Source organism: Harpia harpyja, chromosome 9 (genome assembly GCF_026419915.1).
Source record: "Harpia harpyja isolate bHarHar1 chromosome 9, bHarHar1 primary haplotype, whole genome shotgun sequence".
Lineage (NCBI taxonomy): Eukaryota > Metazoa > Chordata > Aves > Accipitriformes > Accipitridae > Harpia > Harpia harpyja.
The window spans coordinates 20,282,074-20,307,753 of NC_068948.1; the positions used below are offsets into that span (position 1 = coordinate 20,282,074).

The following is a 25,680-nucleotide window of genomic DNA, read 5'->3' on the forward strand; positions in this document are numbered from 1 at the left end:
TTTCTGTAGCTTTATTCCAATAGAGCCAAGATAATAATTTGTTACTCGGTTGGTCATAAATGAATAACAAGCTTTGTTAAACAACTCTACCTGCCTTATCAAAAATTAAACTGCATAAGAAAGTCTGCAAACAAAGTGTGGATACAATGCTTTTGGCTGTTCAAATGGAGTTGTTTTATTTTTATTATAAATTCTAGGTAAGGCAAAAGTAATTTGTAGGGTATTTGTAATCAGCAATAGCTGCCATGCATCTACCTGGCCAGTAAGGAAGACATGAAAAAGTCATGTGAAGGATTTATCCCCACACTAAGGAGCACCTAAACTGCTGCGTGTTTAACCAGACCTGCCTCATCATGCCTGTGATAGAGCCAGTTTAGGAAAGACAGGGAAGTCACCAGTGCTTAATTTACTTAACTGCTCCAAAAGAGCCTGCCAAAGTGCCTAAAGCAAAGTCAACAGCATCACACACTTCAGTTTACATAAAGAGAGCCTGATATTTCTATGCTGCTGCGTTTATTCATATGTGCAACCATGATACCTATTACACAGAGAAAAGTCACTGTCTGAATTTTGAATTCTTAACAGTTTTCAAGTTGTCATTGCTTCAAGAGTGGAGCTGATGGGACTTAGACTGTTGACTAAGTACCTAGCTAAAGCTGAAAAACTTTCACTGAAGAACTAATTTAATTTCTTAGCAGTCTAATTCATCAGCACGGCAAAAGATCTCTGTGGATATTTTGAGCATATTCTCAAGTAATTGGAAAGTATTCTTACTGATTCTTTACCAAAAGGAAAAGGTTTCACTAAAAGGTTTACAACTAACAAATCAAAGATAGCTGAACAGTTCAACTTTAGTTTTCCTAGTCAGTTATTCTGCTTGGATAAATTTCTGCCAGTAAGGCTGAGTTTTACCTCACTTTAAAGAGACTCTAACTGGAGTTTACAGAAAAATGTACTCAAGAGTTCCTGTCATGTACATATAGTTAAGCTAGATAATCTCAAAGGAAGTTAAACAAAAGAATCAGATCTTGGATTGCTGGATCATACACTGTTGGAGTTGAAAGATTTCAAACACAGATTAAGTTAAAATGGATTTTGACAAATTACCCTTTATATTCCCTAGAGCTCCTGCAATGTAGAAAGAAGGATGCAGGTTATTTATGTTATTCACCGATAGTTTTGAATTACATGATTGTTTATATATAACAACATGGAGCTTAACTAAAAACACTCTCCCATGTAACTTTACAGAGTATCTAATCACAAAAGACTGAATCAGTTTAGGCATATTACAACCTTCCCTGACCTAAGCATATACTGCATACTGACTCTAAAACCTATACTATAAATCAGTGCAAGTTTTACATGACTTACTTTCTATTCCTAGTGAAGAAGTTAAATTAGAATAAGCAGAACACAGCATGAAGTTAAATTGTGAAAAAGCATTTTGAGCACTGAACATTCAAGTCACAGAAGATAGGGAGCAAAAGACATTCTGTTTTTTCAAAAAATAGTCCCAGCCCACTCTACAGAAAATACAGCTTTTTTTAAAAATAGCAGATAAGCTATTTTAGCAGAGCATATGAATTATGTAAGAGTTATTGAGAGCCTGAAGCCTTTTACCAGAATGTATATTTAAGTTTCCTTCTTTAGCAGGCAGGAGGTTCTAGCATTGAGAAAGAAAGTCTTTATCTTAGCATACAATATGAAACAACACCTCAAGAGATAAAAGAGCTTGGCAAGGATTATTATCAGTTGTTTTAGTGTATGGCAGACTGCTCAGAGGAAGATTGGACAAAATGTTTCTGCTGCCTTGATCTGCATCAGGTTGAATGTGATCTGTTTATCACCAACATCATTTTCTACCTTGGAGACTGACTTTACAAGTCATTATAAAACAGCTCTTCAAGGATGAGAAAGGCAAATCTCTGATTTGTTTTGAAGCTTTCTACAGACACACTCTTAATGACAACTGTTTGAACATGAGCTACATACGTCTATGGTTTAGGTGACGCCAAATTATGTGCACACTGAAGTAGTAATTCTTCAGTTGTTTGGGTTTTTAATTCTATCTGTTCCATAAGCTTCTGAATAACTACCTTAGTTTTTTCTCATACATCCAAGAATGTTCTGCAACATTGGATTTGTCTCCTCACCACTACAGGTAACTATTTTCACGCAGCCTACATTATTCAGGAAATGAGTTGTTTTTTCTTCTGAAATACACTGCCTGCACTCAATGATTGCTTATAAGCAAGTTGGGCAGTCAGCATGCAGACTACATGTTCAGCCCCATAGTCTGAATCTCCTATAAGGCCTCCTAAGAGATTTTTAGAAATACTTCCTATTTTAATGGCATTCCCTCAGGGAATGAAGACTTAGTCCTTAGCACAATTTATGTGCTAAGACTCCTGCAAAATAGATAAACTACCCACAGGTAATTTTTAGTGAATAATCTGAAGATGTTGCAACATACAGAATAGAAAACAATTCAGCAATACCTTCACTCAGGCAATGAGAAAAACAAAATTGTTTCTCTGAAAACCTGAGACTGTTCCACAAATCTGTGTGAAGGTAAACTGATGGTATACTTGAGCTCCCCCTCCCAACCCATTAAAATGGATGAGAGAAAGATGGAATTTGCAAGAACTGACACTCCTGGAAAGGAGTGTACTGCTGAGAGCAGTGCAGATATAGCACTGAAGGACTTGGAACCTAAAGGACTTTTCTTAGTTCAAAGTACCTTCTACTAAATCAGCCATTTCTTTGATTGACAGTCAAAAATCAGTTAGAAATTTATCTAAAATTATTTATTCTGTGGAAACAAGTTAACAGTCTAATCATATGAGGGAAGAATATTAACTTCGGATCAGCTCCATGCAAATTTTAGAGTGAAATATAACATGAAGTTCTGCCAGATCAGAACATTTCCAGAGTTTAGCTTACCATATTTTAGGCTATGTGTTTGCTAGGAAATAGTGCAGGCCAATAGAAGCCAATTTGGAGAGTGACTGTGGTACAAGCTACAAGAAGTGGGGATAATTAGCAGCCTCAGTTCAGAAGAGCAATTTTCATGCAAATTTGTGTAGATACACCCATATGATCTTCCTGTCCTTGCTGGGGATGGAAAGCACAGAACACTTTCGGTTGGTTTGTCACAATGTCAGTATTTAGCCTCTATTTACCTTTAAGAATATGCTTTGTTTTGCTATTGTTACATGGCCGCATACTCCACGAGCTCTTACCTGAGCCAATGCTTAAGCAATACAAACAAAGCAGATCCACAGAGACAGCCAACAGCCCACTCAAACAGTTCCACGATTAAGTCTTATTAAAGAGAAAAATAGTACAAACTGATCTAATAGATTAAGAATCAATCAATAAACCTCCATCTGCTTTAAATCCTGACTGCACCATCCCAATGGCAACATCACAGAGCTCAGAGCAGCTGTACTAGAAGCTGTCATCAATTAAAATGAAAGGACTCTCTTCTCAGTTATGTTCGATCTAAACCCCTTTCATCGGGGAAGAGTTTGACAGCCTAATAAACTGTTCAGATTAAGTTGAAACTCTTCAAAAGAGACCAAGTGATTGATCTTTGGTAATTGTGACTTTAGTTACTTATATGCAGCAGAGTACCCTTTCAGCCAGCTGTTTGATTAAACCAACCCCTTCTGTGCTTTGAAGGTTCTCCCTTGTGCACACACAGACAGGCTTGTGCCAAATGGGCAGCTATTTACCAAACTCCTGTCCAGCCCTCCAGGATCCACAAGTGACAAGGAATGGCTCTTTATCACCCCTGAGATTCCAGTTTAGTTCACATACTGACATAGCACATTAACAATTTCAGACTCCTCATAAAAGATGTTTCTATCTTTTCATATCATACAATGTTTTGACATTTTCATGGTCAGAGTGAGATACAGAGGTTCAATTCCAATCCTCCACCCAAGAGACTCAAACCTTACAGCTCATGAAAGTTGAAAGGATTTACTTATTCATTATATGGACGTTTTAATCCTAAAATTCATGAAGCAGAGAAGTCACACTTCAGAACCCCCTCTTTCCTCCACCAAGTGCCTAACTTGAACAGTCAATTATTTTTTCTTCTGGTCCTGTGGTGTTTGTACTCGCTGCAGCACTTCATCATAGTTCCTACATGAGCAAGACTACCCTGTACAGCTTGGCTTATGGCCTGATGGACAAGTAACTTAGTGTCAAGGGTATAAAGGTTTCAGTTCCTCTAGGAAAGGAATTATGCAGGGTTGGAAAGGAATTGAATCTGGGCTCTCATTTTTGGGGCCAATATATGCAGAGCAGGCAGCAGGACCTCCTGCCTCTCTTGGGGTCATACTTCAAGAGGAATGGACACTGCACCTTCTCTCATGAGGGTATAACCAAGCTTGGGATCACAACTGGAGAGGGTTGCTACAATCCAAGTGAAGAGATTTCAGACCTACCACTGCTTGTTTCCTAGTAGTTGCATCTAGGTACCTTGTCACTCAGCCTAAAAGGCCTTTTAGCCCAAGACAGCTACTGAACTCAAAGCCACAAACTGGACTTTTGGGGCTGGACGCCTGCTTGTTTTCCTTTAAATGGATCTGAGATGTAACCCACATTCTCCAGAGAGAGAGAAGTATGGCAGTAAGGTTTTTGCTTGCTGTTATGCTTGAGTGGCCTCCTTCCACTCAAAATACAAAAGGCTTAGAAAGCTAAAGCACAGGTATCAAAAAGCTGAACCATGACTCAAAACAGTAAGAGTGATTTACAACATACCTGATATTCAGTGTAATTAGGAGCTGAAGCACCCATTAGCAATCAGAAAGTGGACAAAGTAGTTTGTACCTACACAGGCTAAAAAAGTTACCATTTAAATACTACCATCTAATGTCTTGGGTTTTTTCCCCCCACCCTTGTTCCTAGGGCTGACATTATCCCTCTTGTCTCCTTACTGTGGGATTGCCAATTTATCCATAAAGGTCCAGTGCTGTCCTTTCTCAACAGGACACCTCCGATTGCCTGTTTAGTCAGGGACTCAGCACGCGAGTGCAATGCTTTCATTTAGCCCAACATCAACTCCAACAATGGCAACAGCATCTGGCTTCCAGTTCAGTCTTGATCTAGGTGATGTCTGTCAGACTTCTACCTTTTTTTTCCTCCCACAGAGAATACCCAGTTTCCTTTTCCTACATCCTCTTACTCATGCTTAAATGTTTGTTGTCTTCACCCAGGAAGCAACAGAGTTTCTAAAGAACAGCAGAATTTGTAAAGCATCTCAATCCACTTATCGTTTATTGTTTCTGGTTTTCAGGTGAAACACCATGAATTTTGAAGTACCACACACAATGTGGATGTTCTCAGCAAATCAGACATTACAGGGTCACTTGCTATTTCTGCTCCTTCACTCAGTAAAGTGACTTGCTCTTCTCCTCCTAGTTGGACTAATGAATATGTCTTATGGCAAGTACTTTGTCTCGGCATGGTCAGTTCCCATCCGACTGCATTTGGGCTGTGAATTCTCGAGGACGGGATTTCTCCCAGTCAAAAACACACCATTTAAAGCAGTTGAGAAGTGGCAGAAAGAGGGAAACAGAAGAAGGAATCTTTACCTTTTTTGGAGCTTTTGAATGCCACAGTACACACAGTTTCAGGATAAGTTTTCAGCAAAGCACGTAAATTACTGCTAGATATATTTCCTCCCAAGTAAGACCTGCCAGGAATACTCCCACACCAGCCAGCCTCCATTTGAAGTCAGATTTACAGCATATCAGTTCCCTAGTGAAAGCAAGATGAATTTTTGCACCTAGTTTACTGGATGTCTAATTCAGCAGGTGACTGCCACTTTCCATCCAGAGTATTCACCTTTTCTCCCACTCCGCCAGTTATAACACTCTCACTGAAATCTGAAAAAAAACCTGGAGCAGTCCAGTTTTTTAAAAAATTTGAGTAGGATTCTGATGATGGATAAGAAAGCTGGTAATGTCCCTTCTGTAAGAATTTAGGTGATTTTTGTAAACTTTTTTTACAAATCTAAACAATCCTATGATCTGTCCCTCCTCACTGCTAGAACTGTGCTGTCCTCTGCCCGTTTTCCACTTAGTGTGCCATGCAATCTTTTAGATCTGCAAAGCTGTGTTTGTTCTGCAGCTGACACACATGTGCAGTTCTCAAATTCGTGCATGCATTGTCTCAAATCCACTGCAGTAGAAACCACTCGTGGTGCAGTTTTTATTATTTTGCCCAAACCCACTAAAAGAAAAAAATGCACGCTCTCATTTGCTATGATTGCTATGGGTGCTTCTTAAATAATAATTGCTGGTATGACTGCCCACCAAAGAAAAAGGGAAAAAATCCAAACCCCAAACAGATCTAAAATACAGAAATAGCTATTGAAATCACTTTCAATAGCCTTCTCTAAAATGTTACATGAAGTTATATGAATAGTATTACAAGAAGTAACCTTAGAGTGCTCACATATTATCACAAAAGGAAAAGCAAGCATATTTAAGTTTCATGATTTAGGGGTGTGTATGTGCACAAGGATAAGAGGAAAACAACAGCAGATAGAGTTCATAACTGAATGGTGGGACTGGATGAGAGAAAGAAAGGCCAAGGACCGCCACAGGAGCTGTCTGAAAGCAGTGAAGGAGGTGAAATGCCAGTAGATGGCACTCAAATCTGCAGCACAACCCCAGAGCTTGCAGGGTCACTGAAACGTGGTGCATGGCGAGCAGCTGTCTGCAAGCTGAGGGCAGAGATCCCAGCAAACAGACAGAAGATTTGGGGGACTGGAAGACTCAGTGGTGTCTGAGGTGCTGTGCCACAGCATGCAAGGCAGCCAGACCGCAGAAGACCAAGAGAGCTGCAGGTGGCATCCCAGTAGCTGGTCCAGCCATGGTGATCTGCTCACTGGCACACAACAAGGGTAGATATGTTTTTCCATTGCAGCTAGGACATCTTTCACTCCCTGGCCACTTGCCACCTCACCCCATAACTAGCCTCAAAACTATGGGGGGAAATAAGGAGTCTAGCTTCATAACAGATTTTAAACAAGAGTATATGAGTGCAGGCTAAGGAAGGCACCTCTCAACAAGAGCTTAGAAACAAGTCACAAGGCAAGGCAATTTTCAGTTGCTGAACTTCGTTTCAAAAATTAAGGGGCTCTCCCAGTCTAAACCTCACATCCACAGAATCCAGTGGTGGCCCACTCTGACCAAGTGCCTAGACTCATAAGCACTGAAAACAGAGATGCATACTCTTCTATGTAAGCAGCTGTCCTGCATGCATAAATCACTGCGTGCAGGTACTGTTAATGTTTGCCTAAACTTTGTTCCCTCCTTACTGCCTGTAGAGTTCACAGAATCCCTTAAGAAACATGAGGAAACAGACCATTAAAACAAAGTTACTTAGTGCCTTCTAAAACATACATACTGTTTCTATAAGTAAGCATAAAAACTACAATAACTAAGCCATTAATCCTTAATAAAACTTTTTTTTTTTCTTTAATCCGTATCTCTGTTCCCTGGCAGGGGATATTACAGCTGCTCACTGCTACCAAGACCTTTCCTTTTCCAGTGCAGATGCTCTTGGCACTACTAGGCTGAACCTGGAACCTCTTTACAGCTGGATCAACAAGATTCATGAATACTCAGGCACTAAGGAATCTGGGCAGCTATCCAAGAAATGGCAGGACCCAGCTGCTGAATCTAAGGCTCTCCCAGGTTTTTGTGCTGAAAACACAACTATTCAGATTGCTTTATGCTCTAATATGAGCACATTAAAGACTATGAAACAAAAAAAATCCTGCTCTGTTGATAAAAAACATATTTTAGCCTTTTTCCTCCTCATGCAGCCAGTTCCAATGCTGCTCCTCACAGAATTGCACACGCTATCGCTCAGCAGCTGCTGCTTGACCCATCCTTTTGGATGAGAATTTGATTTTCCTCTGCTCTTGCCCTCCTTGTGAGTAGCAATGTATGGGGACAGAGCTGATCTGGGGTTATTTTCTGAAGGGCTCAGGTCACAGACAGCATTTGTTCTCTCTGCCACAGCTCCGAGCAGAGCTGGGAAAGCAGGTACAACAGCCGCAGATCCACGGACTGACCGTGGGAGGGAAACAGAAGAGGAAGGGCGTGTGGAAACTGAACAGCAGCTGCTTTGCCTCTGCTCCAAGCTCCCAGGGTAGCCTCATCCTCAGCCCTTCTGGCACGGACTTTTTCTCTGCCACATAAGTTTCTCCAGCACCAACTGCTAAACCTGCAGTTACCTCTTGGATGAGACAAATTCCTCAACCCCCTTTTTTGCCAGTTCCTGGAAGAATCTGCACCAGAGACAGACAGAGCTTGGAAGAATCATCTGAAGAAAACTGCTCCCCTAAGGAAAGACACAGAGCACTGGAAAACCCAAGCATTCAGCCTCTGGCCACCACTAACAAACATAGACCTGCCCAACAGCAGTCAGGGCTACAGGGACTGCTCCCTGCCTTCCAAGCAGCCTGGCTCCATGGGGGAGCAGGAAGACAACTTTGTGCTTTCCCTTGGAGCCAACACCAGCAAGTGCAGCATTGAGACTAACCAAACAGGGGCCACAACATGCTGGTCAGGAGCAACCAGGGGCGACCCGGAGGTGGTGATTGTACTGGTGCTTTTTGGGTTGATTTTCCTCCTGGGAATGGTGGGAAACACCTTGGTGTTGGTTGTTTTGGGGTGTCTCCGGCCTGGGGGACACCCGTCTTCATCCTGAACTTGAGCATTGCAGACTTCTCCTTTCTGCTCTTCTGTGTTCCCTTCCAGGCCACCATCTACTCCCTGCCAGAGTGGATCTTCGGTGCCTTCTTTTGCAAGTGGGTTCACTACTTGGCCATGGCAACAATGCTGGTCAGCATCTTTACTCTGGTGGCTATGTCTGTGGACAGATACATTGCTGTGGTCCATGCCAAGCGTTCACCCTGCATCCGCAGCAAGCGCAACACTGCCCTCGGCGTGGCTGTCATTTGGCTGCTGTCTCTACACATTGCCATCCCTGTGGCCCAGCACCAGGTCCTCATGAGTGGTCATCAGCAAGCACCCAACAGCTCCTTCTGCTGGGAGCACTGGGCAAATGGTTTCAACAGCCAAGCAGATGTACAAGATTACCATCCTGCTGGTGGGATACCTCCTGCCCCTGGTGCTCATCATCTGCTGCTATGCCAAGGTGGGTGAGAGGGAGGCGAGTAATGTCTAAATGGAGGGAAGGATCACTCCCAGACTCTTGGTGGCTTGGATGTGTACACTCAAGCTACCCAGCCAACAAATAATAGATCCAATCCTTTCCATATTCTCTCCTGGTATAGAATACTTCTCTGAGGCAGGGGGAGGGAAAGAAAACAGAGAATGAAATTACACCAGCTCACAAAAAGGATTACAATTGCTAAGTTGACACCCAGCCTGACACCCAAATCCCTAAAGAGTCTTGCTGGTTTTCCTATTTTTCAGTTTGTTCTTTCTTGATAACAAATGTTTGTTCCTGGCAAGAGGAAAAACCCATGGAGGGAGAAACTATCTATGCAGACAATGTACAGAAACAGTATTAGATAAAGACATCATCCCAGTTTCTTTCTTTCCCTTCTGTTGGTTTTTGGACACAAAGCTCAGACACTGTGTCTTGCAAAGGCTTGCAAAAAGAGATCTTAGGATCAGAGTTTTATTCAGCAAGAAATCTCTTCCTTTCTCCTCATGGATTGCTATCACTCAAATTTTATTTTTCCCCTTACTGATCTTTAGCATGTTTAAGACTGATAGTAAGTCTATGAGTTGTGCTAGCATGCAGAATAAGTTTTCTGTGAATTCTGAATTAATACCCTATTGTGGAGTACCATGGGACTGCCAGAGACTGGACTTCCCGATCATTAGTCAGTTGCAAGTCTACCCTCTTGGGAAAAAAAAAAAAGTTTTCCTGGAATTTAAGCTCATCTCTGTTTAATCAAAAAATACATTACTTTCAATACTAATCTGTTCTGCTATCATCAGTGCTAAGGACAGGAAATGCACTTAGATTTAAGCTAAAAATCTCTAAATCTCAGGCCTTGCTTGTCACAAGAGGAAAAAGCAACTAGAGCTCTTAACTCCTGTCACTGTAGCTCCAGCCGTTTGTCCCCTTACTGCCCTAGGTGAGCACAGCAGCAACTGGAAGGTAAGCTGCATTTAATAGACATATATTTTTCTTCATTAATTGCTTTAGAAAATTTAGTCTGTTAGCTCCAAAGGCCAAAGTACAAACATTGCCAGGTTACTGCTGTGCTGTAATCAGGTTTCAAAAGCTTGACCTAGATGTTATTAACTGAGAATTTCCCTACAGTGCTCTAAGATTTCTTATGACTCTCCCTCTGAAAGGAGAACCCACTCCAACTGCCCTATTTGTTACTGCTGTGTTCAGGAGCGGCAAGACAGTCACACCAGGGTACGGTATTGGCAGCCTGCTGTCTGCCTGTGTATATAATCAGCCTAGAGAATAAATGTAGATAATCTGAGGCACAATCTAAAATTCAAAATCCAAGGAAAGACTTGTGGATTTCAGCATAGAGCCAGCTGAGCTTTTAATATATGCTGAACTACATTTCTGAAGCACAGCAGTTTTAATGCTTTTTCTAAACCTTGTTTCTTTAAGGAGGAAGAACTGTGGAGGGCTTAGAATTAAAAGTCTCAAAGCATCAATTCAACTTCAGTTGAAGTCATGCTAAAACAATTATTTTAATTTTCGGTGCTTGTATGAGAAGTTCAAATACTAATATACACAACTCAATTTCCCATTCAATATATTGCTCCTTTCCCCCCCCAAGGTTTTATATCATCTCCATATGAAAGTAAAGAACATTTCCAAGAAGTCAGAGAGATCAAAGGAGAAGGTAAATATCTTTGGTTTAATCTGTACGCTGACTATAATATAATAGGTATGTCAGGTTTCTAAAATAACTAATAGCCTTTTCAAGCTCCATCCGCATACTTAAGTGTCATTCATGTACCAATCTTTCAGCTCTGGTTCAGAATTCATGTTGACCGTTTGTTTTATCTTTACAGACACAGTACATAACGATGCTGTTATTGAAATGCTGTATTGATCTCTATATACACACCTGCTGGACTGCCTTTTGATTTATTGTGCTATCATAGAATCCCACAAATACTATCTTTTTACATTGGCAGCCAGTAAGATACTCAGACTGCAAAAATATCTAGGTGTTTTGAGTACACTTCAGCAAGCTCAAAGGAAAATACATGAAGAACTTTGAAACTGAAGTACTTAAGTTTTGCTGCACTTTGCATTTCAGATCTTTCTTCAGGTTTGCGTCTAAGTAGCTGGTGGATTCAGATCCTGGTTTGATCCCTTTGCAAGCCAAAGAACAGGGTTATCCCTTGCTCAAGCTGCATGAAATAAGCAGAATTGCAAGTATTTACTGGGAAAGACGTTAAGGATAGAATTAAGATTTTTCTAAGAATCTTAGAGTGAATAAGCCATTATTAATAGAAGTTTTCAGGTGGAAAAACTCACTGACTTCAGCGATGCAACATCAGATTTCCCTGACGTGAAAGGGGAAAATACTATTTCAGTCAGAAATGTTATAACTGTTGAGTGTGCAGCGATAAGTGAAACTGTAGGCTATCTATCTGGCTAATCCAAGACAGGAAGTAAAGGAGTACTGTCATTAGCTGCTGATAGGACAGTCAGGTCACAGTCTGTGCCTGTGGCACAGCAACTGTACAACCCAAATGAGCAGTGTGCATGCCTCCAAGCAGACGTGACAGCCAATGGAGATGACTAGGGGATGCTTTGATTTGCTCTCAGCCAATGCACTGGCCAGTTTCAGTGGCTACCTGCCACATTATAGCAGCCCTACAAGATGTTGCCATGGTTCTGTCTATGACAAAAATGAAGGTCATTACGGCAAACATGGCCATTTAGTTGAAAAGGGTGCAAGACAGGAAATCAAATCTTTGACGTGACTCCAGCAAAAAAAAAAGACAGACACTGGTACCACAGCTGCAACAAGCTACAGATGTTTTGAAACACAGAACCACTTCTGGGCATGACAAGTTGTGTCCAGTGATCTATTCACTAGCATTACTGGATGCCCCCTGTAAATCTAGATCACTCACAAGATGAGGAATTCAAGAGACTAGATTTTCAGCATGCTGCAGCTATACCTCATAATAACCTGAACCAGTACCTCTATTGAATTCTCCTTCACCGAAGAGACTTACTGTAATGGAGACAAAAAAGGTATATCCCTAAACATAACATAGCCATCTGTTCCTTATCTCAGAAGGAAGCCAGTCTTATTAGGTTAATGTTCTGTATGCAGCTAAGGTATCACAGAAAAATGTATGGCTGTCATCAACATAGATGTCTTCTTGATCGACCTATTCAGGAAAAAGCAGAGGTACTTTAGGAGGTTAACTATGCACTTTAGCAGCTATAGTAGCATCTCAAACAAAACTCAAGGGTTTTTGATATAAAAATAATATTATCTTTCAGGTGTATCCTCTGCAATATTGTGCTATGGTTTTAATGGTCTGGTCTGTGCTGCTTCTAGTTGATTTAGCGCTGTTACAGAGATTTTGCCAGTCCTTTATGCCTATGAATCCTAACCAGATTTAACTACAGATTGTATTTAGTTTCTACTGGTTCATTACATTCACTAACGTACACTCAGTTTTGTTGGTAATATACTTATGAGTATCAGTCCATAATTGGTCTTGCACCTACACGGCCTGTAAGGATAGAACTCAACTGGTATTGTGAGATAATATTGCAAATACAAGATGACTATAAAAGTTATAATACACCACACACAGTATGTCCTTGATGGGAGTTACTTTCCTTTTCCCCTTAGAGTGCTTTTGATCATGGTTTCTGTGTTCAGTTGCTGAGTTCATGAAGTAAGCATAAAGCCTCACAAATACCACTTTGTTCATGTGCTTGTTCCTGAACCTTACTGAGATTAACGTTATGAGTCCAGCTCGTCTAATTTCAAGTAGGTTCTGATAAACATCCTTTTAGTCACCTTTTCTAAGGCAATAAATTATGCAAGAATTAGCTGCTATGTATTGCAGGAACACCACCAGACCTAGATGAAACAGATTACTTGAAGAACACCATGTCTTATTTTGTCTATTGACGTTCTGATGAACGCTGATGCTGCCACAGATATACTGTGAATTAATATTTGAGAACCAAGAGTATAATTTCTGAGCAGATAGTGCAGACTACAGGCAGAAAGCACAGTCAGAGTCTTGTATGCTTAACAGCTACCATGAGAAAAGGCAACCAAGATCTGCTGACAATTTTGTTTATGTAAAATACAGCAAATAAAGTGCTAAGAAGCACTGTTGTTTTGCATAGAATAATTTCATGACTTCTCAAGCTGGAAAAGTTGCTTTAGGTCTCAAAATCACCAACAAATCCCTAAACAGTTTGGTTGGTTTAAATTCCCCTCCTGTCTTTCCTTACCTATATATAAATGGCACACTACCCATTTCTTTGCTATATTTGAAGAGAATTCTACCAACAGTCGAAAATTACTACTATCATTTTCTCGTAAAGCAGTAAGTTACAGAATTTCATTTATGACACTCACTTTTACAAATGTATCTGTTTGCATTGTTTTCAGATTTGACCTGTAGAGTTAGGTGAAAAAACAGCTCTACAGTTGTTGACGCGGAAGTCACGGACACTGCACACAATCAATATGATCAAGCAGATGCCACTTTATTGCCAAGATAGCTCAGTTTATATGTTCATTCTAGTTACTGTTCACGCATAAGCAAATTAGAGATTGGTTAGCATGAGCTGTCCACGCGCCTAGTTACACCTAGTGATTGGTTATAACAACACTGTACACGCGCATAAACATAAGGCATAATTGGTTGTATTAGCTAAAACATGCGAAACTTGTCTCAGTCTAATTGGTCAAGATAAGCTGTGGAATTGAGGTTCTTTGCCAAGTTCCCTTTATCGTGGAATGCGCACCTGTGTTCTTCTAATTGGCATCTTTCTTTTTTTGTCTTCTTGTTTATTCTGTTCAAGGCCTTCTAAAGGCATCTGGAATGCTCTTACTACCGTTAGCTAAATATGTGTCCACAAGCAAAGCATCCTTGAAGTCTGCTGCCTACAAAACATCCTTGGCTCACAAATTGATCAATTCTATCGAGTCTGGATTGTTCACTGTGTGCCCATTACTTTCCAAGTATCCCACAAATCCCTCTTTTTGTTTTTGAACAATCCAGACTTTAGCCATTGCATTCTGTACCATCCTTCCTAAACAACTGAGTATACAAGGGATAATTAATAACAAGACTACCAATACTAACAAAGCAATTCCCAACATTTTTAACAGATCTCTTATCCATCCCATAATTCCCCAATGGGTAAACAGCCTGTCTAACCATCCCAAACCATCACTAACCTGCAGTTTTTGAACTTGGTCCTTCATCATTTGTATAGCTTTTATGGACCGATTCAGAGTGATCAGATAAATTCATACAACACATTCCATCTAAATCTTCACAACCATGACCATGTGCTAGCAATAGAAAATCAGTAGCAGCTCTATTCTGCAACATTGCATGCCGTCTTGCACCGCAAACTCAGCCCAGCAATCGATAGGTGCCAGCTTTACATGGGCGTCCCCATGGAGGCAACGATGGCCTTGCCGTACACCAGCCCGATGCTCTTCGGAAAATCCCGGTATTTATACATTTGCAGAGGATCGGATTTAAGCACACGTGGCCAGCGGGTGCCAAAATCCGCCTCGGTTGCAATATGGGGAGCCTATGATGCATACGCTCGCTGGCCAGGCGCGCTGCACGAGTCATAGCCATCCTGTCTACTGGTTCATGGGTTTTGTGATGCGGTTGCAATGCACAGAGAATCTTGACCTGTTATGTTGGCCAAGGTAACCTACAAGATCTATGAGCACAATTAATTAAACACAGTAAAAGCAACATTATACCTAATAAAATACATAAGAATAAAAGAAACCCCGATTTTTAACAAAGATACAAACCAACTCCTAAGTCCCCATCCTGCAGCTAAATGCTGTAAGCCGAAATGACAGCTTTCTTAATTGCGTTAAAGCTCTTGCAGCTCCTTCTTGCCTCTGCAGTTCTGTTATCTTGTTTATTAATTGCTCCACTGTCCAAGTTCCTTATGTCCGTTGTTTTTCTGGTGGTTCAAAGTCCGTTTATACTGCAGCTGTCACGTACTCCGGCCCACTCATGCTAACTGCGGCCTACTTACGCTAACTCTAAATAATCAGGCTCAAAGAAATGTCTCCCATTTTCCATGAAATCTCCCACAATTCCCCCCCTTTTTTTTTTTTTGTGCAAGCCAAGTTACATGAAATGCTTTTGCACTCATACGTTCAACTATTTTTATGATACGTGGTACAATCGTTACAACTGCTAATATTACAATTAAAATAACTAAGCCATGTATAAGCAAATCTTTCAACCATCTCGTAATTCTTAAACTTGTTAGTCATCCACTTAACCCTGTGTTAGTTATCGTGAGTCTTTTACTGGGAATCATATTGATATCGGGTGTCAGTAACGTAAGTCGTCCAAGGCTACATGGCCTCCCGTTAAGTTTCAATGAAATTCTCCCTCACGCTCTATCCCCACAAATTAAAAACATCCCTGCAGGTAAAGCAGCTGGAATAGAAAAAAAAAAGCGTGATATTCTGGAATAGATATAGTTACACCAAGCTGTAGCATTTCTATATACAGGCAAAATAGCATTTACATTCTGACCCTTTCGAGTGGTGTTATAGGTGTAATTAAACATCACACAGGCATTCATGATGACTGATCCTGACACCTCTAACTCTTGAAGTTCTTGCATTACTTGAGGCAGGTGTGCATACACACCGTCCCAATTATCGACACAGGATTGTGGGTTAGTACAAAGGGAAAATTCAGGCATTGGATCTGACCAGGTGTCTAGAGGTAACCCCACCAAAGAGGTAGAAAAAGGGTTTTCAGGGGTAGTGACAGAAAGATATATAGTTTCTTGATGCGTTATGTTCGTCAAAGTTACCCATACATTCTGTTTTGGTTGTTGGATCATCCATTCTTCACTTATGTGTGTCACCCATAACAGGCCAAATGCAGCAAGGAGGAGGAAAGTGGGGGGGGGGGGGGGGAAGGGAGGTGCATCAAAGGGTACGGTTGGCATTTTTTCTCGCTTCACAGCAGCCTCCTGATTCTGTAGGGTTTCCTTTAAGCATACGGTTAGGGAGGCTTGGGAACCGTCAGATGGCTGATTAATATCGGCAGTCCCAGTGAGTGGAGCAGAAGTCAAGGGCACAGGAGCAGGCAGACAAGCTCCAAAAGTCTCTCTCGCTGCATTATGTTTTTCTCTCCGCGTTTTTCCTTCGCTTGTGGTGGGGGAGAGAGCAGCAAAAGCAGACGCAGATGCTTTACGATCTGCTTTCATTAATTTCCATAAAGTTGTAAGACCTTTAACTTCTTTAGACCCGTCACTAATTTCATCCCATAGGGAGGTTCCGATAGCTTCCCAGGTACTAAGCTCAAAAGCTGTACCCACACTAATTAAAAGGTTTCTGTTCAATGTTTTAAAAGCTAAATCTTGACTGAGTTGTAAAACTTCTATGGCAAATTGTGCCTGCCATCCTGATCTGGCATAAGGACCTGCCCCCAATAACATTTGAGCTTGCACTCCAAACAAAGGATCCCCGTTCTGTCGTGGGATAGCAGCTGCATTTTCACAGGTCGCTTGCCAGTTTTGATAAAATTGAATCTGCTGAGATGGAAGCAGTAACATTTGCACAATCATTTTAACATCGTATGGTGTCAACAAATGTGTAGAAAATACATGTTGAATAACAGATTGACTGTATGGTGATTTTAACCCATATTGAGTGATTGCTGCCTTAGCTTCTTTTAAAACTTTCCAGTCTAACATTTCCCAAACAGAACCCCCATGCGCCCCTGCCACAACTGGAAACACAGATGGAATAATTTCACCTTCAATCAAAGCATCTCTGATTACCCCCTTCCATCTTTTTGCCGGATCTCCCACCCCACTCCCTGTTAATAAGGTTGCCGGAGGTGGCTGTGGCAAAGGAGCCACGGCACCGATCTCACCCGATATGTCCTGGGAAACACAAGGATTCATTGGAGGTGGTTGCGGGAACGACGAAAATCCTGCGTTGAAGGGTGGTGGAGGTGCAGGAAAAGTTGAAGACGACGGCTCGGACTTCACCGACGGCTCCAGGCGGGCTTCAAGAGTCTCTAGCCTTTGTAACAGTTCCTTTAGTTGTGGATCCCCCGAACCTATTGCCCGTTCCTCCTTTCCCTCGAGCGGGAATGGGGGAGTGGATGGTGGCAGTGGTGGATACAGGGATGAGGCAACTGGTTTAGGTGATGAAGGACGAGAATTAGAGACTAAGTTGTTTTCCGTCTCTTCTGCTGGTAGTGGTGGAAATTCTGCCAGGCTGTCGGCTTTTTCCAAGGGCTGATCTCTGGGCTCTGGATCTGCTACCACAGATTTCCTGACTGCACTAGCCCCTGCGCCGGATACACAGGCTGGAACAACGGCTGGAATGTGTGGTGGCGCAAAGGTGAAGCTCGCCGGGGATGGCATCCCTTGTGGCCCTTCGGGCTGCAGTGCGGCAAAAGCAGAAGCTACTGCCGAACGTTCAGCTTTCATATCTTTTAAAGTTTCTATAATTAACTTCCACATGGTGGAATATCTGCTCGCCTCTTTTGAACCCGAACTTATGTTATGCCATAATTCTCGCCCTATCTTTTCCCAAGTAGGGATGGCAAAAGCATCTCCAAAAGTAGGGAGTAAGCTTTTTTCTCTCGCCCATAGTAGCAGGGCTTTCAGGGTAGACGAGTCATAACTTAATCCTCTCGTAGAGAGCATATGTTGGAGGAGCTTAACCACTGCTGCCTCTTCCTTGGACATAGTGGACCCCATCTCCTCCCCGGCCGCTCGCCTGATCAGGACGAGATTCCCACGACGGTACTGGTACCATTTTTTTTTTCCTGAGTGCCGGGGCAGCACTAGCCTACGGCCGGCTTCCGCACCCTCTCTCCGTTGGCTCCTGTCGTAGAATTCAACACCGATCCGAGGGTCCCTGTTCGGGCGCCACTTGTTGACGCGGAAGTCACGGACACTGCACACAATCAATATGATCAAGCAGATGCCACTTTATTGCCAAGATAGCTCAGTTTATATGTTCATTCTAGTTACTGTTCACGCATAAGCAAATTAGAGATTGGTTAGCGTGAGCTGTCCACGCGCCTAGTTACACCTAGTGATTGGTTATAACAACACTGTACACGTGCATAAACATAAGGCATAATTGGTTGTATTAGCTAAAACATGCGAAACTTGTCTCAGTCTAATTGGTCAAGATAAGCTGTGGAATTGAGGTTCTTTGCCAAGTTCCCTTTATCGTGGAATGCGCACCCGTGTTCTTCTAATTGGCATCTTTCTTTTTTTGTCTTCTTGTTTATTCTGTTCAAGGCCTTCTAAAGGCATCTGGAATGCTCTTACTACCGTTAGCTAAATATGTGTCCACAAGCAAAGCATCCTTGAAGTCTGCTGCCTACAAAACATCCTTGGCTCACAAATTGATCAATTCTATCGAGTCTGGATTGTTCACTGTGTGCCCATTACTTTCCAAGTATCCCACATACAGTTTCTTCAGCTTTGGGTTTCCTGATTAGATATGGCTGAGAGGACCAATCTTAAAAAAAATACCTTTGACTTCACCTGTTCAAACAAGTTAATGGTACAGCACTTCTTTCTCCCTCCCCTTCAGTATTTCTCTGGCCATAATTCTGGAACGCCTGGTAGCAATTCTTGCTTCATTTGGCACAGTTAGGCCTAACTAAATAGGTGATCCTTTTAGATGAAAGAAAAAATTAAATACATTCCTCTATATACACACATCATCTTCCACAATTTGTCTCCTTCCAGCACTTTCTGTGTAGAAATTCTCATCTAGCCTTTCTGAAGGCCAAACAGCATCTTTAGTGTACCTATTTCAAGTATTTTTTGTTTTAACCACTTCTCTTGGCACTTTATAAGGAGTCTTTCTTGGGTAGGTTGTCGACACTCAATTTCTGCATATGCTTTCAAAATATACTTGAAACACATTGGGTGTCAATCATTTAAAGCAGATCTTCTTAAGAACACTTCACTTTAGAGCCTACCAGGAAATTCATATGTGCATGTCAGTTCTGTTAAATTAGCTTCCTTCATACGTACTTAATTGGTTTATTAATGACAAGTAGTTTTGTTTCATTTTAATTCATAAACTTCGTCAGAGATTAAGTGAACAGCTTTTGCTTATTTTGCTCAAATATGTTTGACAAATTAATCTTGCTCCATGTTTGAAAGGTTTATTTAGCATATACTTAGACTAGATATTCCCCAACTTGAAAAAACAGACACAAGTTCCATTTCCAAAACATGTTTCTTGAGTCATGAATTATATATATTATTGCTCTAGTATTGTCTATGTATTCCATCTGCAAAATCCTAAATAGCTGGACCTTAGAAACAGCTTTGTGCTAATACCTAGCAACCGCAAGCCCATTTTTTTAATAGCAAGCCCTATGTTAAATGTGCAGTTTGTTACTTCACAATAGAAGGAAAAAAAAATCTAGGTATATATCCCTTATTCAAAAGAATATTTCAGTGCTTGTAGCCCCCTAATTTAAGCAGAAGGATGCTATGAAAGGTAACAAGCCTAAGCTACTTAACATTGATAGAGTGCAAAAAAGTAGCACGATTATTGCTGGTGAAAGCTAAGGATGGGACCTGTTTATTAATGATTTCTTCAGTACCCATCATACCACATAGACAAGCTAGACCCCACAAGACCACTACATCTGTGTCTTTCAGTTCCATCAACTTCTAATCATACCAGTATATTTTTTAAGGACAGCATCTGGTTCCCAGTGTGGCCAGTTTGAGGACGTTTGAGAGCTGAGGTTGTTCACTCACATGAGAACATGCTTTGTCACCTCATACGTCATACAGCATTCTAGTAGGCAAAACAAGGAAGCACCTGAAGTATGCCAGGTACAAGAAGACGCTACTGGTTATTGCCTTTCAAAATTCATACAGACTTACTTGAGAGACCTATTTGACAGAAATCCCTTCTTTTTTTTTTTAACTTGTATTGTAGGCAAATGTTTTCTCTTATCTGCAGAGCAATCTTGATCTGATGCAATAACATCTTCCTAGACAGGTTAACAGATTTAACTGGCTTGTTAATATGGCTAAAACAAATGAAGGTGGTACTTTTGGCTCACATCCAAACACGTTTTTCCACTTCAATAATCACATGTTTTTATTGCAGATCATTACTGCAGTCCCTATGTAAACAGAGTAAAGATGGTGTCTGTCCAACATAGAGAAAACCCCTCTTTATCATGCAGTTGATTTTTCTGCAGGTTTAAACAAGTAGAAGGAAAAGCAGTTGCCATGTAAAGCACATTTTAGCCTTCCCCCACATTACTAGTGTCCTAGTAAGCAGAATATACTTTAAACATTTTAGTGTGATTCACTCAGATATAAGATCAGATTAAATGTATGTTATAAACGATAATTAGAATTCTAGTGTGCCCTCATGTTTTGCAGGTTTTAATACTGTTACTTAGGAAGGTCAGCATAATATGAAGGTCCTGATCCAACTCCAATTGTCTAGATAAAGTAAGCCCTAGCCAGATATTTAATAAAGAACTATATCTGAACACATAAGTGTAGCAGCTTCCTAGAGCTGCAAGTGACTTTTCAAGTATTTTGACATTAAAAAAAAAAAAAAATCAAAACAAAAGGTATTTAAATTTCTAAATAATCTTAGGAAACTTCAAGAGTATTACAGGACAGTTACTAAAATGAAACAGAAGAACCTGGAAGACAAATATATTTCCTCCACTTTCACCCCATATCTCCAACCCTTTCGAACAAGCCACATTACAAACATAAGACTTGTTTATAAATATTTTAGCAGTGTCTCCCACTGTTCTCATGTATGAGAGTGCAGTCATTACAATCCCAGATGTTATGCACCAAGATCTAATCACTTTATATTCTTTCTGCTATGAAGTAATGTCACTCTGCTCTTCCCTGGAGCATGCTGTCATTTCTCCATGCTGTCATCACCTCCAGAACATGATGTTGGTAGTTAGTCTGCAATACAGAAGCCTTCCATTAGCCAGTATACATTCATGAACATGATACCTAACTCATTGATACAGGAAGACAGAAAAATGCATCACTGAAGTAGTCTCTAGATGAGTGAAACTCTATTAAGTACCTGGAGAGCCACCGACAAGGGAAAGACTGCAAATGGTCTGAGAAGTATTTCAGTTGTACCACTACTCTCTTTTAGGGCACCAGAGAATCCATCAAAGACATGATTCCTTAGGAAACCTTGCTTCATTAATTCTGGTACTCCTAATTTCCTTATTTTCCTCATATTACATTTCCAACAAGGCCAAGCATATGCCATAGAGGGGCAGACTTGCTAAAACACGCTGCAATTTCCACCTCACCCAAAGCACACAGCCACAGAGAGTACCAAGAGAGGAAGAAACAACCCATTAAATGCCCTCCCAGTTTAATGGGAATCCAAAAAATCTCCTTCCTGAGACCAGCTCTACCCAGCCACCTGAGTCATCACTGAAATACTGCCTGGGAGACATGGTTAATTTGGCAAGTCATGCCAACTGTGCAGTGCTGCAGAAAAGTCAGAGAACATACAAAGGTTTTGCAGCAGCTGTTGTATTCGCTGTTGGGGTGCTGAGAAAGAAAAAAGGTGTTAGATATATGTAAGCCTGAGTCTTTTTAACTTCTATTTATACATTTTAGCATAACAGGTATAGAGATAGAATGCTATAGCGTGCTTTGAAACGAGATGCGAAATCCTGCAGGCCTTCTCTAGCAGACAAAACAACTGCTAGGTGTAGCCATTATAACCACTGATTAAACGTTCCTCAGCCTTCCCAAGGCACTACCTCATCCCTCGTTCCTCTTCCCCAGCTGTGGGGCTACCACAACTGCAGTCAGCAGCTCACCTCATGTTAACCTTCATTGTGGATGGTGACTTTGAAGGACACTGTTTTCGGGAAACTTTTACCTCAGGTCAAGCTTTGGGGCTTACAAATGACAGCTTGCGATGGTGACTGGCCAGCCTGACTGGAGAGCGAGCGCTGCCAGGGCACACCTGTAACCCAGCCAGCACACGGGCTACGATCCCACAGGCGCAGTGAGCCTCCCTCAGGTAATTGTCTAGCTAGGAATACTTCTAACCAAAGATCACTGCATATTTAAAAAAAAAAAAAAAATCCTTCACGCATTGTTTTTCTTGGTTTTTTTTCCCATAAGAAGGAAGCTACTGGAAAAATCTTTCTCCTCAGGTCAGTCTTTGTTACTCCTCTCAGTGGCATGTTCCCCTGCAGTTATTTTCAATAGTCTTAATGTTCCTCAGCCTCCAGATGTTAGGGAATATTATTTCCACTCTTCCACATAACATAGTTAGCATTACTGTTGCAGCCTCTGTATCGTTTGAGGTTTCATGGGCACTATCTCCAGTGCCTATAGTTATTTGCTTGAGCCAAAACTAGGCAATCCTTGTTTTCCAGGGAGGAGTGTTGGGTTTTAGCATGCTTTTTCACTACTGACAGAGGAAGGCAAACTCACTCATACTACAGACTGACTTGATCACTGTGACCATTTAATATGTGATCTTGCCTTTTTCGAGACAGCACAGACAATGCTTCTTGTGATTGCCGCATTCCTGCTCTCCTGGCGGCCACACCACATCATCACGATGTGGGCAGAGTTTGGGCAGTTTCCCCTGAACAACATCTCCTTCACCTTCCGCATCATCTCTCACTGCTTAGCCTATGGGAACTCTTGCATCAGCCCCATCATTTACGCTTTCCTCTCGGAAAACTTCCGCAAGGCCTGCCAGCAAGTCTTCACCTGCAAGTTCTTCCTGCAGCCGGTTCCCACTGAGAAACTGGTTAGAATACGCATGGAGAACTTCTCTGCCACGCACTTGACCACTAATGTGTAAACTGTGCTCTCAAATACATTTCAGGAGGAAGAGGAGGTATACAAGTGCATTTCAGGGAGCAGTGCAGCCTGAAAAAAAGTGGACTTTGTCAGATCACAGGAGTGGTAAGAGGCATTTTTCCATCTGGCTGTTAGGACACTTGACACAGCTTGTCCTAGGGTACCTTGCTAGGCACTGGGCTATGTGCAACAGAACTACCTGAATGTCCTTGTAGTGCCAATAAGATAGAACTCGTATGCAGTTGTAGTTATGCCCATAAAGTCTAAAATAAGAGTTACACAGAAGGTAGAATATGGACAGACAAGAAAAGAGCAGTTAATTATGTGTGGAGACAGTCATTAGGATGTGAACAATGAGTGATGTGACATTTAGAGAGCACTGAAAAGCAGTTTGGGAAAAGTCAAACTAAAAAGTCTTTTAATATGTCTTTGTTTCTGAAACAAGTTTGACCATATGCGAGCTACATGTATTTTTAGCTCGCTAGCTGTGATAGGGTGTCCAAATCTCCTTGAAGGCTTTGCTATAGTATTTACCTATTGGGTAGTAAAACCTTTCACATGACATGTGTCAGTGATGTGGATATCTGCATTTGGTGGCTCTGTATCAGCTTATATATCCCAGGGTTTGAATGTCTCTGTGCTCCTGAATGTAACTACTGCTGTTAACCACTGGCTCCAGTAACTGTCTCTTCGTGTGCAACAGTAGGAAAGTGGTATTTCTCAATATATGCTTAAAAGAACTGTGGTTTTGTTGAAAGTAATGTTTACAAAAGGCTTTATTGGTAAATATAGTGTTCTCTAAGTATATCTACCCAGAGCTTTTTATTGGCCACTTTAGTATATAAATGCCAAAAGGTTTGTGGGGTTGTTTTTTTTTTTTTTGATGAACTGTTTTGATCAACAGTGCCCTAGCAACGATCAGTTTAGAGCATTTGTACTAAGTTCAAGGTTACTGTCTGTAAATATATAAAGTGCATATTACTTCAAAATTAAGAAGCATATGGCTGAAAGAACTTTATTATTTCACTGTGTTGTCTAATTTGATAATATCGTGTGCTGCACTCCAGACTGACCTGTCATGGGATTCACTGTAACACGATTCCAGATTCACAGACTACGTTGCTGAGTTTTTAAAAGTGAGTTACAGAAGTTAAACTACAAATTATACGTCTAAAAAATGTAACAAAAATATCCAAATATAACCTTGTAGAACATCTTCAGCATCTTTTGTTATGGCCATCAGAACACATAGAATTGATTTCTGTAATGTGTAATACACCAATCATTCATTTTTAACATATATATTTTGTACCTCAGTGTCAAGTATGCCCACACCGCCTTTTATAACCTGGGTAATTTATCAGAAGTCAACCTTCCTCCCATTTTCCTTCCACATATTTTAAGTCAAGAAAAAAAATACTCTCTTATCACCAATGCCACTTAGTTACTGATACAAATTAAGCAGATGCACTATGAATGACTGTTGCCACGTAGTTTGACCATGGATCTTGTGTCAGAAGTTATTGTTTATGTGACATCATTTAACTGTGGTTAACTTCGGTTGCATTATTTAGCTGGAAACTATAGGTAACAGAGCAAAGTATTACAATACACAACATCTGCAACAGTTAAAAAAATTTTAGCCCGACCAACTGACTGATTTAGTCCTGTATAACAGCTATATGAGAAGACAAACACTTGAAATTGGACATCCGAGAGCCCAAGCAACAATTTTTCTCAGAAACTTAAAAGGGCGACTCTCTATGTTGAACTGAGAAGCACGGTCACCATCACCAGCTGCCTCAGGAAAGAAGGACACTCTATGAAGCAGGTAGTAACATGGTATTTATGGCAATACAGTGAAGCGCTACAGCTTCGAAAAACATCAGATTCAAATTATATGACACTTGAGACAGAGTAGAGTCAGCCTGAAATTGCTTAGGCAAAGCAGGAAAGCAAATATTAAAATTTCCTACTTGGAGTTTCTTGAATACAATTTACTTCATTTAATCTGTGCGTCTACAGTTAACTTGACTTAAGGATAAGGCTTCCAGTGATTATCTGTGAAAGTTTTCTGTTTGTTTAGTTTTTACTCTCAGTATACTAAGAGTAGCTCCAGTGCCTTATTTCCTCTGAAACCAGTGATTTAGATACTATGCTGTGATCTTCTCATTTAACAGTTTACTATTTCTGCATACTGAGTTTTAGCACAGGCTAAAGTGGATAGCATGGGAAAAACAACCACTAAAAGAAAAGGCTGTGATAAAATCACTGCAACAGAAATCAGAACTAAAATGCTATTTTTGTGTGATTATTTACCACGGATACAAACTAGCAGCTAGATATGAAATAACTTCAGCCTCGCTTTAGTTCTTTTGGTTTAAAGCAGAAAAGAACAATGGCACGATATTCAAAAGAAATCTTGTACTCTGTTACCTGTGAGCCATTAGAACCTATGAGTCAACACACTTCTTTCCTTCAACAGGTGACATTTTTTGGATGGGTTGGTTTTTTTGTTGTTTTTACAATCACTTCAGAGACTGGACATGTCACCATAGCATCTAGAAAAAATGAGCAGAA

At 40.9% G+C, this 25,680-nt stretch overlaps 1 protein-coding gene across 1 annotated transcript; it reads left to right on the plus strand.

Moving 5' to 3' along the window:
* Positions 1-7,377: 7,377 nt before the first annotated feature.
* On the plus strand, positions 7,378-23,119 carry LOC128146580 (galanin receptor type 1-like). Its single transcript, XM_052798042.1, is given in 5 exon segments — positions 7,378-8,725; positions 8,728-9,104; positions 9,106-9,192; positions 10,817-10,882; positions 22,784-23,119. Coding segments are annotated over 5 exon segments (1,071 nt in total). The 5' UTR covers positions 7,378-8,502; the 3' UTR covers positions 23,102-23,119.
* Positions 23,120-25,680: the final 2,561 nt, after the last annotated feature.